General features: G+C 46.0%; 3 protein-coding genes across 3 annotated transcripts; 2 read left to right on the plus strand and 1 right to left on the minus strand.

Moving 5' to 3' along the window:
• The first annotated feature begins 897 nt into the window (after nt 1-897).
• On the plus strand, nt 898-3,850 carry BDB00DRAFT_809414 (uncharacterized protein). Its single transcript, XM_053122480.1, has 4 exons — nt 898-1,504; nt 1,604-1,843; nt 1,946-2,708; nt 2,780-3,850. The coding sequence occupies exons 1-4, from the start codon at nt 1,371-1,373 to the stop codon at nt 3,353-3,355; spliced, it is 1,713 nt and encodes a 570-aa protein (XP_052982456.1). The 5' UTR covers nt 898-1,370; the 3' UTR covers nt 3,356-3,850.
• Nucleotides 3,851-3,852: 2 nt separating this feature from the next.
• Nucleotides 3,853-9,445, minus strand: BDB00DRAFT_971694 (glycosyl transferase family 41-domain-containing protein). The gene is made up of 2 exons (XM_053129863.1): nt 9,133-9,445; nt 3,853-9,047 (listed from the first exon to the last, which is right to left on the minus strand). Exons 1-2 carry the CDS (start codon nt 9,253-9,255, stop codon nt 4,242-4,244), a joined length of 4,929 nt encoding a protein of 1,642 aa, XP_052982457.1. The 5' UTR covers nt 9,256-9,445; the 3' UTR covers nt 3,853-4,241.
• Nucleotides 9,446-11,723: 2,278 nt separating this feature from the next.
• On the plus strand, nt 11,724-17,060 carry BDB00DRAFT_758743 (P-loop containing nucleoside triphosphate hydrolase protein; the record flags this gene model as incomplete). The annotated part of the gene is made up of 15 exons (XM_053119083.1): nt 11,724-11,981; nt 12,091-12,193; nt 12,283-12,457; nt 12,538-12,659; nt 12,744-12,845; nt 12,918-13,210; nt 13,294-13,578; nt 13,655-14,578; nt 14,658-14,886; nt 14,964-15,152; nt 15,239-15,756; nt 15,839-16,111; nt 16,190-16,434; nt 16,514-16,668; nt 16,753-17,060. 15 exons carry the CDS (start codon nt 11,724-11,726, stop codon nt 17,058-17,060), a joined length of 4,179 nt encoding a protein of 1,392 aa, XP_052982458.1.
• Nucleotides 17,061-17,105: the final 45 nt, after the last annotated feature.

Consider the following 17,105-nt stretch of genomic DNA (forward strand, 5'->3'; position numbering starts at 1 on the left):
TTCCTTTTGTTGATGTTGTTGGGCCGTAGTAATGATGCAGGTTATTCATTTCTTTACTACATACCATCAAGACTGCACCCCGCTCCAAGCTTCTTCTAACTGAAGTTCACATCCTATTCCCAGTGAAGTCAAAAGATATCCGGGTTCAGGAGGGGGCTTTCCAGCTTGCTAAGTTCTTTGTCTACGCCGTCAAACCTAGCGACTTCTTCTATTAATTGACCCTATTTAAAGACATGTAGTTACTCTATCATACAGCATTCTAAGTGAGGATTGATGTATCAATATGTAACTGTATGTATCCTCCTGTGTATCGAGCTGTTAAGTTAACGATCTACAGATATTTTCTGATCCAGCTTACTTTGTAGTACGGCAAATATGCCATTGTATTTTGTGATTTGAGACAATATTGATATCAATGAGAAGAAGCCTCAGGATGTTTTGTTTGTGGTATTGGCTACGAAGGTGTTGCTGTAAATACTGTGCTTCGGCTCTTGATTTGCTCTATAGGCAAGATTCATAATGACCATACACGGTTGATCCTGAGTTTAGGTTGTATTTCTTTGATGGTATGATATAGAATTAGAATATATAAAGCCCCATTGGGCAGGCTACTTGATATCTAAAACCTTAGATCTTGCCGACGTTGCATAGTTTTTTTGTGCTCAATATTAGTATGGAATGTTCGCAGTACTATGAGTAGATACACCTTTAAGAATGAGCAGCTAGAAATGAACAGAAGTCTACTGTACTATTTCCCTGGTCGTGCTGTTAAAGTGGGGTGGTGGAGATGATGAAAGCACACGAATATTGGTAGTGAGCGTAAGGGCTGCTTCCACTTCTTTGTGATGTAGATACGACTTCTTTTATTAAAAGTAAAAGTTAGTATTCTGTATCAAACTGGGTTTACGTAGTGTGTAATTATAAAATCGTGTACTTTCGCGAGTAAACTTTCTGTGTCGCTTTATGTTCACAATTGCCTACGTGGAAAACAGGAGTATCACCGTCGTCACTAAGCAATTCTTGTTTAACTGATATAAAACAAAGATGAGAAGAGGAAAATCGGTCTAACACACGAAGGAACTGTGAATGGAGAAACTCTCGTACATATAAGAGAAGAATCAAACACAAGTTTAGCAATGTCAAACATGCACTTGGTAAACATCAGCAGTAGCAGTAGCAGGAGGGAGATTGTACGCATTGCATTCCCAACATTGGTGCATTAAAATAAATGCAGAGCCCGCCAAAAATAATAGGGTTACTGGGTTCTCTGTGTCACCTTTAGCTTTAAAGCCTACTTATTTCAAATCCTTCGTCTTCTTCTATTTCTTCCTCTCATTTGTATATTCCACAGCTACAGCAACAACAACAAGATGCTTCGATCGAATCAGCAACAGCCTTCAGAATATAAAGTCGTCATCGCCTACGATTTCGGTACAACCTATTCCGGAGCAGCGTATGCGTTTACACATTCCACGCCTACAGAAGTGTTTGACATTCAGAAATGGTAACCCGTCGAACTCCCCCCGATCCAACCAAAAAGAAATCTATACGCGTGACAAAATTCCAGGAACGCAAACGCATTCTCATTTGTTTTAAAACACAGGCCTCATAAAGCTGGTAATTTTTTCCCAAAGGTGCCCACTTTGTCTGTCTATCCACGTCAAGAACCAGCATCACTAGAGCAACAACAACAACAACGACGACGACCGAAATTGTCAGAATGGGGGCATGGCGCCAAGAAGGCGATGCTCAAACCACACGCTGCCAAGCAAAATGTACTTCTTTCTCACTTTAAACTCCACCTGGATGACTCCCTGCACAGACCACCGCTTGAAAATGGCTTGTTAGTAGTATATTTCTTTTTTTTTTCCCTCTCCCAAAAAAAAAAAAAAAAAAAAAAAACCATTGCCTATAGATAGAAACGGTTATTTATTTAGCATTTTAGGACACCCGTTCAAGCCGTTGCAGATTACTTGGCAGCGCTACACCAGCATACGGTACAAGAATTAACGCGTGGCTTTGCCAAGAACTACCATCCAGATACGTTCAGGTACTGTCTGACTGTCCCTGCATTATGGTCTGACCGGGCCAAGCATATGATGCGTCAAGCTGCCATCCAGGCTGGATTGATTGCTCCGTCCGATCCATCCGACCGACTCGTGCTTATTTCAGAGCCAGAGGCTGCCGCATTGTACTGTGAGGAAACCATGGCGGATCAGGTTCAGTTACAAGACAATGATCGGATCATGGTGTGCGACGCTGGCGGTGGCACGGTCGATTTAATAGTGTTTCAGGTCAACTTTTCATCATCACCGTCATCCACTGAAGAAGGAGATGGTGATGAAACTACTAGTGTCCGCAAAAAGCGACAACTTAAAGAAGTGACGAAGGGCATGGGCGAAAGTTGCGGCAGTGTGTTCCTGGATGACAAATATCATGATTTGTTGGAGGCAAAATTGGGCACGCATGTCATGAGCAAGATCCAGCCACGCGAAATGAACGATCTGATGGATCAGTTTATCGATAGCATCAAACCCGAGTTTGATGGTATCGATGATCATTATGTCACCTTGCCGCGATCCGTGGAACTAGAGGATTTACCGGCAAGTCTTCGTGATTATGATGACGGTTCTTTGGATGAAGGTACGATTAAATTGTCAGCGGACGAACTTAAACAGCAAGTGTTTGATCCAATCATTGACAAAGTGGTAAGTCTGCAAATGCCCCTTTCAAAATCTGATTACAGAAGATAAGTAAATAACTAAAACATCTGTGATAGTTGTCACTTATTGAACATCAATACCAACAAATCCCGGATGGCCAATTAAACTATCTTTTCCTTGTGGGTGGATTTGGCTCGTCGAATTACTTATACCAAAGAATCCAGCAAGTTTTCCAAGACACCAAGGTAAATCAGATCGTATGTCCGGCAGAACGCGCGGCTCTGGCCGTTGTTCGAGGCGCAGCCTATTATGGGATCCATCCACAAGTCGTCGTTTCGCGAGTGTCAAGACGTACATACGGCATCAACGCAGGCTTGCCTTTTGACGATGAGATAGATCCTCCTTCAACACGGATCGTACGACCTGATGGCAGTGTGCGATGCACATCACGGTTTTTGATGTTTGTCAAGAAGAACGACGTGCTTCCTGTCGACCATTGCATACGAGAGCAAATGTATGTGTACTATGGAACACTGAAGCACACCGATATCATGCTTTATGCGACAGAGAATGATACGGTGCCACGGTATTACGATGAGCCAGGCGTACGTCACGTTGCAGCCATATCCGTGCCGATCCCTGATATGCCCGGTGTCATGATTGGCGAACGGATTGCATACAGCGTCAGGTAAACCCAATTCGCTCCATTGTCTTTTTTTCCGCAAACTCAAAAGTTCTTTCCCTTTATACGTGTAGAATGTACTTTGGCACGACGGAGATTCGAATGGAGGCCGATTTTGGCACAGGCCAAAAATACAATGTGTATTGCGACTTTGATGCAGCAGATAAATACCAAGTAAAATAATAGCCATGGTCGATCGACGAAAAACGTATCAAGAGGGAATGGGGTCCCCATGCACACACACGTATCCTTTGTTTTTGTTTTTATTGATTTTGTACATTTGTTTTTTTGCTTTCTTTCTTACCACTCTGATATATTAAATTGACATGCGGGGATTCTCGAAGATCCAGAATGAGTTAGACGGACTTGAATGGTTCCCCCCAGATTACCTAGTACCTGTCAAATTTATAAAGAAAAAAAGAGGAGAGAGGGGAGAGAGGGCTGTGTGTAGCAAAGATATAGCAGTAGTAGCAGTAGCAGCTGAACAGCTTAGAATAACAATCACATACAAACACACACACACACACACACACACACACACACGCACAAACATACACATAGCCTAAGGTACAAGTGACGTTATATGAAATACAAATAAGAATAAGACATCCCTCCATCCATCCAACACAACAACCAGTCTGCTTTTTGTTTTCTTCTTGCTTTGTTGCTTCCCCGGCTTTTTTTTTTCTTTTCTTACTCATATGGATCGGCGTAAGTAGAGAAATATCTAAAAAGGTGTGTGTATGGGTGCGTACGTGTCACGATGACGATAGGACGATATGACGATGATGTGTGCAGTGGTTAGAAAAGGAAGAAACTATGTATGGTAAAAAGAAAAGTGTAGAGTATGAAGAGAGGGAAAAAGTAAAAGTAGTAAAAAGTAGTAAAAAAGCAGTCTAATCATCTGGATCAGACACCCAAATGCAGCCAGCTGTATTCGTATCGTGATGAACATCCTCGAATTCTTCTGCCGTCACCCATCGTCTCCACGCCTCCGCATAGCCACGTTCGAGATTACGCGTCCATCGACAGGTGTCAAACAGCCTGCTATCTTCACGCGTCAAAAACAGCCGTTTCCGCAACGACATCAGCTCGCCATGTCCTTGTCGATGCGTCTTGCCGTCTCTGGGCGACGTTTCGTATGTATACTTGAGTCCCAGCGCCAAGTTCACTGCTCGATCCTCGTACTCCTGTTCCGTCGCGACGATCATTTCCTCGCCATAGCCTGTGGCCTGCGCAATGCTAGCACCCACCCTCGAACACATCTTGTGCATGTATTTGGGATACGTCACAATCGGTGTGCCAGACCAGAGAATATCCGCTGCCGTCGTATGCGCGTTGCATTCAGGCGTGTCCAAAAAGATATCGGCCACACGGCCTCGATGGATATGCACATGTTTGGGCGCCACATCCGTAAAAATCACCCGGTTGGCTGTCTGAGAGCCGGCCCATTCGGTCGCACATCGTCGCAAATGGCGCTCGCCGGCTGGAGGGAACCGCAACAGCCACAGGATCGCATTGGGCACCCGCTCCAAGATGCGCAGCCACATCCGGAACGTCGATGGCTCGAGCTTGTACAGCTGGTTAAAGTTGGCGAAAATGACCACATCCGGTGGCAGGTTCGGAAACACTTCTTGTCGCATCGACCATCTTCGGTCTTCCTCGACTGCCCAAAGCCCTTCGTGATCATCGGCATGCGGTGGCGGGGGTGGTGGTTGTTGAAGCATCAGTTGTTGTGCCGCGTTCTTGTCCGTCGTTGTCTCATGTTCTTCCCGGAATCCTTGCTTGTGGTCGTTGACAAAGTACGAGTGTGGCATATAAATGAACTTTTCGGTGTATACGAAATCATCGCTGCTTTCTTCCGGATCAATGTCGCCCTCGAAATCGCCCCCGTCTTCAACAAACAGCGAGACGTGTAGTTGGTGGTGCTGTTGTTGTCGCCGTTGTCGCCACACTTCACAACTCACCATTTCAGGTGGACACACAATCGGATCGGCAATGATCCAATCACACCAGCCACCGCCCAGCGTACCGGCGAAGCCCATAAACGAGCACTGCACCGGACAGGGTCTTGCTGCAAATATCTCGTTGCGCGCGCCCTTGGTGTAGCCGTTCAGATTGACCAAGACGTGGATGCCGTCACTGATGATGCGCTCCACAACTTGCTGGTTCGACCAGCTCGACACGTCAATGAACACCTCTGCTTCGCGTTCAATCTTTTGACGGTACGGTGAGCTGTCGCTCGCCGTTGTTGCGTAGCAAAACACCTGGTACTTGTGGGTGTCATGGAAACCAAACACCGACTGCATCAAATGCGCTAGTGGATGGTTGTTGAAATCGGACGAGACATAGCCCACCTTGAGCCGTGGTGCGGGTGGTGCTGGAGGCGGGTATACATGCCCAGCGACCCAAGAGGATGTCAGCGTTCCGTGCGATATGCGCAGTGCATTCCGATGCGAGATCAGGCGAACCTCGCGGGCAGTCAGCGGGTATGTGAACGTGTGGAAAGGCAGCACCGTCGGCACTGGCGGTGCTGCGAGACTCGAGGGTATCAGTGGCCGCTGATACCGTTGTGACGCTTCTTTGGTCACCAAAATAGCACTCTGTGGCAAGTCTGAATGCACCGTCGCGCCATACTGTTCCAAGTACCAGTTGCGCTGAAGCCGCCGCATGATACGCTCGATCAGACGAATCAGCCAACCGCCTTCGTTCTTTTTGTTGTCCGTCGTCGAGCTTTGCAGGTCCGAAAAGTGGGCCAAACGCCTTGTCCACAGCTCCACCAACCGTGCTGGATCACCATTGTTGACCACACCAAGGGGAGAAGAAGAAGCGTTCGACTGCACTAGAATCTCTGCAAAATGTTCACCCAGCGACTTGCCTTGTTGATCCACCTGTGTCTTGAGCACGCCTACACCCCACACCGCACCCTCGTCGAGTTGCTTTTCAACAATCTCTACCACGCGACCAATCCATCCACTGCGCGCCGTCTTGTCACCTGCTGCCGGATAAAAGTTGCCAAGCTGATCCACCGTCGCCTCGTTGCCAACACCGCCACGTCCACGCCAGTCGCATACACCACCCAACGAATTGACCAGACCACAGACGGCATCGACAAAGTTGGGATTCACCTCGACCGCACGTCGGTACCACTGCACCGAGTCTTGCACACGTCCCATGTCCTTGATGGCATTGCCCAGGTTGGCCAACGCCACATCAAAGCGAGGATTGCACTCGACCGCTTTTTCGTACATACAGACTGCTTCGTTGAGATGGCCCATGTCCTTGAGAAGCGAGCCTAGATTGGTGTACAGGTGTGGATGGCGGTTATCCAGCTGCAGACCATACATGTAGTATTGCATCGCCAGCATTGTACCCGTCGTTGCTTGCTGTTGCTGCTGCTGCTGCTGGGTTGGTAATGTTGCAGTCGTTGGCAGTTTTACTGCAAGAGCAGCGCTTGCGCCTGAAATGTTGCTCAGAATGATACCCAAGTTGTTTGCTGTCGATGGACTTGGATGAAGCGCAAGACTGAGGTAGTACAGCGGCAATAAGAGAGACATGGTCGGTGCTGCACGTCCCTCTGCTGTGGCGGCAGCTGCAATGGCTGGCGTGGATGGGTTCATCATGTCTTGGAAAAGCTTGGCCAGCGTTAGAAGGATGGTCGAGGTTGTCTGATTCGCCTGTTGAAGTGCATTGGTAGCATTTGCAGTAGTGTCGCCTCCTGTCGCCGTTGTCGTTGTGGTGGTGCCCGTTCCTGCAGTCAAGCCAACAAGACCAGGCAGGACCCCGCTTGACTGAGCAAATGCGATTTGAATGATGCGCACGGCCTGATCGGGTTGAAGCAGAACCAACGGCAACGCCGATGGGTCCAACAATTTGCCGTACTGTGTGGCTTCCATGACAGCAGTCGAACCGCACGCCAGTGCAATGTGGTTGCCCACTGCAACAAGATTCGTACCGCCAAACACCAGCTCAAGACCCTTTTCGTACTCTCGCCGTGCGCCGATCACGTCGCCAAGTGCATATTTGAGATTGCCCTTGGCATAAAACAAGTTTTGCATCCGCGGCAGCTGGTGCACCGGAAGCTGTTTCGGCGCTTTGATCGGGCCGCTGCTTGTTGCTGTTTCTTGGCCTTTAAAAAAGTATTGCTCGACAAACTCGCACACGCGCAATGCTTCTTTGTACCGTGGATAGACCTGTTGTTGTTGTTGTTGTTGACGTTTTTTGCCATCGTCATTTGTTAATGTGGCATTGTTTAACGTTTGTGATATTGATGAAGAGGCGGTTGTTGCGGATGTTGTGCCTAATAGGGCTGCTGCTCCTATTGAAAGGGGTGTAGCGGCAGAAGAAGAAGATGCAGTAGGTGTAGACAGTGACAGTGCCGATAACGATGATGATGCAACAGCAATCTTTGTCGATCCCTTGTCCTGTTGTTGGCTTTCACTGGGATTAGTTAATGTCGAACACAAGACACCAACAAGATTCTCGACTGCATCCCAATAGCCTGGACGAAGTTTCACGGCCTGGTACCACCATTGTTCTGCCTCCGCAGTGCGCCCCATGCTCCGCAAGGTGGTACCGATATTGCTCATTGCTTCCACATAATGCGGGTCGTACTTGAGAATCAGCTGGTTGTACCTTAACGACGCCTGGTAGTCCTGATAGGTATAATAGACGCATGCCAACAGCAGCAGCGTGGGTAGATGGTCAGGATACGCGTTGTGGATGCCGTGGAGGATGGTGAGCAGATCTGGGTTGCGTGGCGCGGTCGAGTAGAGAGAGTGAGCGTACTGCAGCATGTTTTCTCGCCACTCTTCGGTCCACTGTGGCAAATTGGACAATGGGAAGACAACTCCTCCTGTTTGTTGCTGTGACAATGCACCACCCGCCGACGTTGTGGATGCACTCGAAGACTGCGCCACAGCTGCTGCAGCGGCTGCTGCTGCTGCTGCTGCAAGGTACTGTTGCTGTTGCTGCTGGTTTGTTGCTGCCACCGCGGCGGTGGAAACAAGTAGCTGATTCAGATCATAGCTGGAGTAAGGATAAATATGCTGCTGAGATGTCTTTTGCTGCTGTTGCTGTTGCTGTTGGAATTGAAGGAGTTGCTGCTGTTGTTGTTGTTGCTGTTGTTGTTGTACGGCGATTTGAAACTGTTGCGGACTCAAACCCAAGCTATCCAGGGTTGGCAAAGCGGCGGCCATACTGGTAGTGTGGTGAGAGGTCCCATGACGTTGATGTTGCTGCTGCTGCTGTTGTTGTGGTGGTGGGTGCTGGTATTGTTTTTGAAATTCTGGATCCACCCGACTTGACAGATACTGCCGTCGCTTTGGATCGTAGTAGTGGTTCACCCAGCCGTTTGACCCTTCAAAGTAGTAACTCGCGAGTGTTGGACTTTGTGGCGGCACCATGATGGATGGGAGATAGTGTGATTGTTGCGGTTGCTGTTGCTGCGATTGCTCATGATAGTATTGCTGATACAGTTGTTGGTATTGGCTAAAGGCTGATTGCGGTGACGGTAAATGCGGGTCATGCTGGTTCGTTGTTACTTGGAATGGAAGTGGTTGTTGTTGTTGTAGTGGTTGCTGCTGCTGCTGCTGCTGCTGTTGTGGTTGTGGGTATAAGAAGGAGGAGATTGAAGGATCGTATTGCATTGCGCCTGAGAGCTGTGATGATTGTTGTTGTTGTTGGTGAGTGTTGCGCGAAATCTATGAGTTGTAGACAATAAATCAGGACAGGTAAGAAGGACATCTCGGGTCTACTGACAGGCCAGAAAGGGGAGATATAACTTACGGGATCAGAGTCATGCCTTGAACGTGTGTTAGGATCTTGCTGCTTTTGACGATTGTTGTGGGACTGCAGATAGAGTCTGTCGGCAGGAAAGGCGCCAGGCATGTAGTTTTGCTGAAAGAGCATAGAAAGAGGTTTATAAGTAAGGAAAACGGGCAGCAAAAGAAAAGAAAGAAAAAGAGAGGACTTGTTAGGAGGAGGAAGAGGAGAAGAAGAAGAAGAAGCAAAGAGAAGGTGAAGGGAAAAGGGGAGTTTTTGCGGGTATTGAACAAAGAGCCTATCTGTGGAGTAGAGTGTGGTCCTCTCTCTCTCTTTCTCTCTCTTTCTCTTACCAAGGAGAGACCTTCTCTTTCTTTTTTTTTTTTCTACCTTTTTGAACACTCTATCTAAACAAGAGAGTAAAAGTGTGGAAATTCAAACTGCGTCATCGAATGGTGATTCTGAGCTAAGCCCAATTAGGGAAGGTGCGGAAACTTCACTGCTTCTGGTATGTCAAGAGAAAGAGAGAGAGAGAGAGAGAGCGTGTTGCTTTTTGTTCTTCTTCTTCTCTTTTTCTCACAGCAAGATTGCCACCTTTCCTCCAAGAACGTGTCTTTTTCTGTAAGCACAGTGTGCCATCTACGCTTGGAATAGCATGGAAGCGGGTTGAGAGGGATTATTGCTGATAGAAAAAGAAGTTTCATAGTCAACTGACTGTTTTAGGATGAGTGGGAGTGTGGGGGGGTAGTAGTACTGGGGGAGGGGGGGGGAGTGGGGGAGGTGGGAAAGAGGAACGGCACAACACACCCAACAACAACAGCATCAGCGTCATCATCAGCGTTATCATCAAAAGCGATGTGCAGTGATGAGCCGCGTCATGCTATTAATAGCCGTAGTGCTTCTGCTTTTGCTGGTATATCAATGCTTAGCAGGGATGATGATCTTCTGTTGTTTCCCGTCATCATGTCTATTCTCGTAATCACAATGATGATTGTATAGCCTTCTACTGTACGCTTGAATGGGCTTTTAGGTTGGTTGGTTGGTTGGTTGGGGGGAGGGGACAAGTGTACAGAAGGTGCAAATGTCTTTGGCGTGATACAGTATATATCATGTTATGAGCAAGTATACATCCCATTATAGTAACAAGAGAGAAAGCCTCCACGTATCCATCGTATCTTACGGGTGCCAGCGGCATTGGTAGTTAGCTGATAGTTGTCATTGCAAAAGGGTACAACCTTGCAAGTAGAGTGGAGTGACAATGTCCAAGAAACGGTCGTGCGTGTGTGTACAGTACCCGAGCGTTCATTGAGAGATTATGCGTCTTGCTACAATTTATGTGTGTAAGAAGAAAGAGGCTAGGCCCCTCTCATCATCACATACGTACCCCATCCTACCCCTCCCCCCCCAAACGGGGCCCCCTTTCCTCTCTCTTTGTTAATGATCCCTTTTCTGATGCGCGCTTTTTTTAACAATTTTAGGATACTTGTTGTTGAATACTGCTTATTTCGGCTTAGCCAAGTGGCCCAGCGTATTACATGACATTTAGGCATGCAGCCATTTGTTGGGCAAACTACTACACAGCATGCATGCATCAAGTCCCAGAATCTTGTTCTTTGACAGCCATTCATATTCTATATAACCATTGTGACGATACTGTTGAACGTTTGATAGTTACGGTCGCATAGCTACCAAAATTGTGTTGCTATGATACAAGTTGAGTACTTTCAATTTTCAGGTGTAATTGAGTTTTCTCTTTTAATGATTTCTCCCACAGACGCTCTTTCAAACGATGTTTGGACTCTGACCTCGAGGAAAAAAAGAGGTTGCCATCCTACTTCCAAGAAACACTCTTTCTCGCTTTGACATTCAACGAGTGAAAAACGAATGGCTTCTTTGTTATCCGATTCGTCAAACACGTCAGGTGTCTCTCTGACGCGAGCAATTCAAATCCACACAGATTATACCATGATACAAGTTCCTGGAGAGAAACCTGCTGATATAGTAACCGTCATACGTTATTGTATTGCAGGCCACGCTAAAATCTGGTATCACCGAGTTACTTTTTTGGCTGCGACCGGCTCCAAGTTCAAAATTTCAATACGATGACCGCGTGCCGTCTATGACCGCTATGTGAACTTGAGATTGTAAACGTACTTTGCCCCACCCCCCGGACCTCCAATTGCACTCCGGAACATGGTCGGATGAACGAAGGTTCAAAGGCTGTGGAGATGATGATGCAGTTACTAAGAACAATGAGCCATGTTTCGCTATTGCAGTAAGGGGAGGGTTACTATTTGTCAAGGTAAAATATCTACAAAAGAGGTTACGCACTTTTCGGTGACTGACTCGAGCTTTTGGCAGACTTTTAAAAGATACCAGTAGTAAAGGATGTTATTATGACAGCTGCTAGTTCCACCATCATCAATAGAGTGACTCTTCTTATCATGCAAAAGCATAAAGCATCAATGGGGGCAAAGTGTGCACTATTTTTTTTTGGGTCTCAGCTTCCCTTCAAAGTCAGAGAAAATGCTACTACCACCCAATTACCCAGAGCCTCCTCCTATCGTGACCGTCTCGAGGCCCTTTTTTTCTTTCCTACAGTAATGTCGACACACATGTTCCAGCACACGACATTACCACTCCATGCGGCTCCGAGTGAAGTAGCGGCAGGTTATGGTTCACGTACACGGAATCTTACCTTGGAAGACATTAATTCCGATGCCATCTCCAAGATCGCCCAAAAACACTACTACTTGACCGACAAAAAACCAGAATGGGATCCGAGCATCGTCGAGACAATTATCGAAAAAGAACTTGATAATTTCAATGCTCGAAAGGTCATGTTGCTGGAATATACACAATATCTTGAAAAGGTAAGAGATTACCAAACGCGATCGAGGCTGCGATCTTGCTGAATCTAGAATGTCACTCCAATGATTGAATATTCAACTTACACGCTGCCAAAAAAAAACAACAACACAGTACCTCTGGCCTTTCTTTGACGCGAATACAGCAACGTTCAACCACGTCTTGTCTATTTGCCTTATTGTCAATGAAAAGTTCCGTCAACGCGTATCACCATGGGGTAAAGACAGAGGAAGAAAGCGGATTTCGTACACACACGTTTGGGATATTGACACACAGGGATATACAATACAAACGTTAATTTTATAGACACGTTCGCTTCTGATCCCGCCAAATTTGCTTCCTTCTTTGGACGCGTGATTCGTCTTTCTGTTCCACCACAATCAAACGAACGGTCATTACTTGTCCGCCGTATCATTTTGACGTTCCTTATTCATTGTTTCCAGAGCTTGGAAAATCCTCTTGTTCGCAAAGAATGCTTAAAGTAAGTTTAGCCCCTCAAAAGGTTCCCAATGGTCCGTAATCACTTGTTGATCTGTAAATACCGCGGTTTATTAAAAAAAGGCTGGTACCGATCACGATCTGGTCCAATTTGGCCAACGACGGACGACGCGAGGCTATCATGAATGAATACGTGCAATTACGGAAACTATGGAATAGCGCAAAGAAGAAGTTTGATGCAGCTGGTAAGAGTAGCGGTAGGAAAATATTACTAGTTGTAAGTGTGCTGATTGAAATGGTTGCCAACTCGGTGTGATGCTTTTTTTTAGATGACGAGACAAAGGAGTCGCTTTTGTTTGAGCAGAAATGGCTAAGCATGCTCCTCACGCAGTTCATTGAAACCGTCTATCAAATACCTAAAGAGGGAGATGGTAGGGGATGTGGTTTTTTTTTCGTGGTAGTGATCACATATAGTACTCACTAGCAAAAAAAAAATTACTTAGTGGATGTGGAACTTGTTCGGTACTGCGAATCTTTCTTTGAACTTTTGATTGACTTGGAAGCACAGTTGCCGACACGCCGTTTCTTCAACACATTACTCGACGATCATGCTGTGGTGATACTCTGTCGTATGGCACCCTTCACTGAACGCGAGCACAAGAATGTCGAACGTATGAAGCAAATGCTCGAAACTCTGGCCTTTTATGCCAAGTTTGAAATCAATGATCAAACTGGTCTGGCACTTACTGAGGTTGATATGACGCAGGCACATTCATCCGAATTGATCCAGCTTCAGGTAATTTTAAGGGACTGTGTGGATCTGTCAAAAGGAAGATAGGGTTTTTTTTGACTCACTCAAATCTGGTTGGATGTCGTTAGCATACCATTTTCCGCAACTTTAAAGACGACGTGCCTGATTTACCACTAGCCAATCTGGGATCGATCGACACCCGAGAGGATCTGTTGTGGCATTTCGAACCGGTTCCTATTGAAAAACTGGTCCAGATTTGTGACGCAATCCATGTTCGCAGCCGCCCTACATCAGATGCTATCGGATCACAAGTCGACGCAAAGAAATTCTTGTTGGAAAACCTGATTGCCAAGTATGAAAAGCGTACAAGTCAAGTTAAAAGAATCAATGCATTGCCACTGTACCCTGATGAGGTTAGCCAAGGAGAAGAAATTATTTTGTGGACGAACAAAACGTTGAAAACGTTATTAACAATTTAACCCATTACAGCAAACGCTTTTCAACGACACTTTGGTACAAACACAATTCTATTCTGGCGAAGGACCTCTCGCTCTTCCCAAGCTCAACTTGCAATTCCTCACCATCCACGACTATCTCCTTCGCAACTTTACGCTTTTCCGTCTCGAAAGCAGCTATGAAATCCGACAAGACATTGAAGATATTGTGAAGCGCCTCGCTCCTCGATTAACATACCCTGATCGCAAAACCGAGTTTGCCGGCTGGGCACGTATGGCATTGCAGTTGGAGCATGTCAACATTGTGGATGTCGCACAACCCAACCTGGGAGAAGATCATCCAGCCCACGTGACTGCAGATATCACATACAACGTTGGCAAATACACCGATACGATTCGACGTGAATGGGACAGACTTCGAAAGCACGATATCGTATTCTTGCTCACGATTGAGGCTAATGAAAAGACGGTTGAAAAATACACGGACAACAAGGACTTTAAGACGCATTACGGTATCAAGTATGTCCGTGGCTGCGAGATCATTGACATGCTTGGCAGTGACGGACGACCGATTGACGATGTACGCAAGCCTACTGTGAACGATCGTGGACCGCGATTCACTGGCTATCAACGGACAATGCGTGTGGCCCTGGATCCCAATCAATACAAACAGGATATGGAGCGCGTTCATCGACACAAGGGTGAGGATGTGCATGAGACGTTCAACATCCTTGTGCGGAGGAAGCCACAAGAAAACAACTTTAAGGCTGTGCTCGAGACGATCCGAACCCTTATGCAAAGTGATCTAGTTGTGCCCGATTGGTTACAAAAAGTATTCCTTGGCTATGGCGATCCAAGCAGCGCGCATTATACAAACATGCCAGACCGTATCCGGGAACTGAATTTTAGAGACACGTTCTTGGACTGGGATCACTTGGTGGAGAGCTTCCCTGGAAAGGTAAAAAAATGGTTTTTCTGTCAATGACCTAGCAATGAGGCATTTCCTAAATGTGTTTTTTTTTATTTCGCTATTTCAGACTGTCGAACCCGCCGATGGATTCTCTGCACCTGTACAGCCTCCGTACGTTATCACATCAGCACAAGGACAAGTGGAAGAAAAACCCAGAAAGAAATCAAAGAAATCAGCTGCACCCGCACAGGAGGCTCCTGAGCAATTGCAAGTATCCACATACAAAGTGCCAAACATGGGACCTTATCCACAGGACATACCTAAGCAAAACTCAGTGCATTTCACTCCTGTCCAAGGTGAGAGACAACATATCTACCATGATAAGAATTAGACAACCACATGCTAAAACTTACTTTTGCTATCTATCATTCAGTCGAAGCTATTCGCTCCGGCATGAACCATGGTCTTACAATGGTCGTTGGTCCCCCTGGTACTGGCAAAACTGACGTTGCTGTACAAACCATCGCCAATCTCTACCACAACAATCCTAATCAACACACGCTTATTGTTACACACAGCAATCAAGCTTTGAACCAGATATTTGAAAAGATCATGGAACTCGGTAAGAGCCCGTCGTCACGGCAGCCTACATGACGCTCATTTCTACTTTCTTTTACTAATCCGTTTATTTGTGTGACCTGTATACAGACATTGATTCGAACCATTTGGTACGCTTGGGCCATGGTGAAGAAGAACTCAATACAGAACTGAGCTTTAGCAAGTACGGTCGTGTATCGTCATTCCTGGAAAGACGTTTAGAACTTTTGCAAGAAGTGGATCGATTAGCAAAATCATTGGGTATTTCTGGCGAACATGGATCAACCTGTGAGACAGCCGGATACTTTTATCGCAACCACGTCCTGACGCTGTGGGATAAATTCAAAGGAGATGTCAACAACACCAACGCAGCCGACAATGTTCGCAACTGTTTCCCATTCGCCTATTTCTTCTCAAATGCACCAACCCCAGTATTTACAGACGCCATGGACGCAGAGCAGGCACTTGAAGCTGCCCAGGGTTGCTTTAGACACTTGGAAAAGATGTTTACCGAACTTGAAGAAATCCGAGCATTCGAGCTCCTGCGTACTGGATACGATCGAGCAAACTACTTGATTACCAAGGAAGCCAAAATTATCGCAATGACATGTACCCACGCTGCACTCAAGGTATATCTTACTATATCTCTCGATTGATCAAGTTTTTTTTTACTAATCTATGTGTGATATCTCTTTGCGCCGCCTCATAAAGCGATCGGAACTGGTAGGACTCAACTTCAAATACGACAATATCATCATGGAAGAAGCAGCACAGATCCTAGAAGTCGAGACTTTCATTCCCATGTTACTTCAAGAACCAGAAGATGGAAAGAGTCGCTTAAAGCGCGTCATTTTGATTGGTGACCACAACCAGCTGCCTCCAGTCGTCAAGAATATGGCATTCCAACAATACGGAAACATGGAACAGAGCCTGTTTACCCGCTTTGTCCGATTAGGTGTTCCTACCATCCAGTTGAATGCACAGGTAAAAAATGATTAGTTTTTAGGGTATTTGTTCTTTTATTTAGAGTGTTATGCTCATTCTCTGCCTATGTGTGTCCAGGGACGAGCAAGATCATCTATTGCTGACCTGTATAGCTGGCGATACAATGGTTTGGAAGATCTGCCTGTAATTGCTTCAACAGAAGAATATCAACGTGCAAATGCCGGTATTGCATACGAGTACCAGCTTATCGATGTTGGTAATTATCAAGGCAAGGGTGAAACGGAGCCCGTCCCTTACTTTTACCAGAACCTTGGCGAGGCAGAATATATTGTCGCCATGTATCAGTACATGCGTCTTGTTGGGTAGGCTTTCATAATAGCAATTGAATGTAATAGTTTATTATTTTACTCACTGGAGTTTATATTCCACCTTTCAAAATAGTTATCCTGCCGAAAAAATCTCGATCCTGACAACCTACAACGGCCAACGTGCTTTGATCAATGATGTGCTCGAACGACGTTGCTCATGGAACCCATACTTTGGAAAGCCTGGTACTGTGGCCACCGTGGATCAATACCAAGGCCAACAGAACGATCGTAAGTCTGTTTACATTTGATCCACACGTGTTAATCTAACTCTTTCAACCGTGTGGCGAAAAACTCACATATCAATGAATACAGATGTACTATTGTCTCTTGTCCGCACCAAGTCAGTTGGCCATATCCGCGACATTCGCCGTTTGATTGTAGCCATGTCCCGTGCTAAGCTCGGTCTTTACATCTTCTGCCGCAAGGAATTGTTCGAAAACTGCTATGAACTACGCCCAGTCTTTGAAAGACTTTTGAAGCGACCCACAAAACTCACTCTGCGACCCAACGAAACTTATATGACAACACGAAGTGTAAGTGTTTTAAAAACAAAAACATGGAAAGAGAGTGCACTGCTAGTATATATAGGTATATTTAAAAGAAAATTAATATGCAGATAATAATGATATTATTATAATAGGTAAACGATCACTCAGAGGCAGAAA

Source organism: Zychaea mexicana (assembly GCF_025766255.1).
Source record: "Zychaea mexicana strain RSA 1403 chromosome Unknown BDB00scaffold_15, whole genome shotgun sequence".
NCBI classification, from domain to species: Eukaryota; Fungi; Mucoromycota; class Mucoromycetes; order Mucorales; family Lichtheimiaceae; genus Zychaea; species Zychaea mexicana.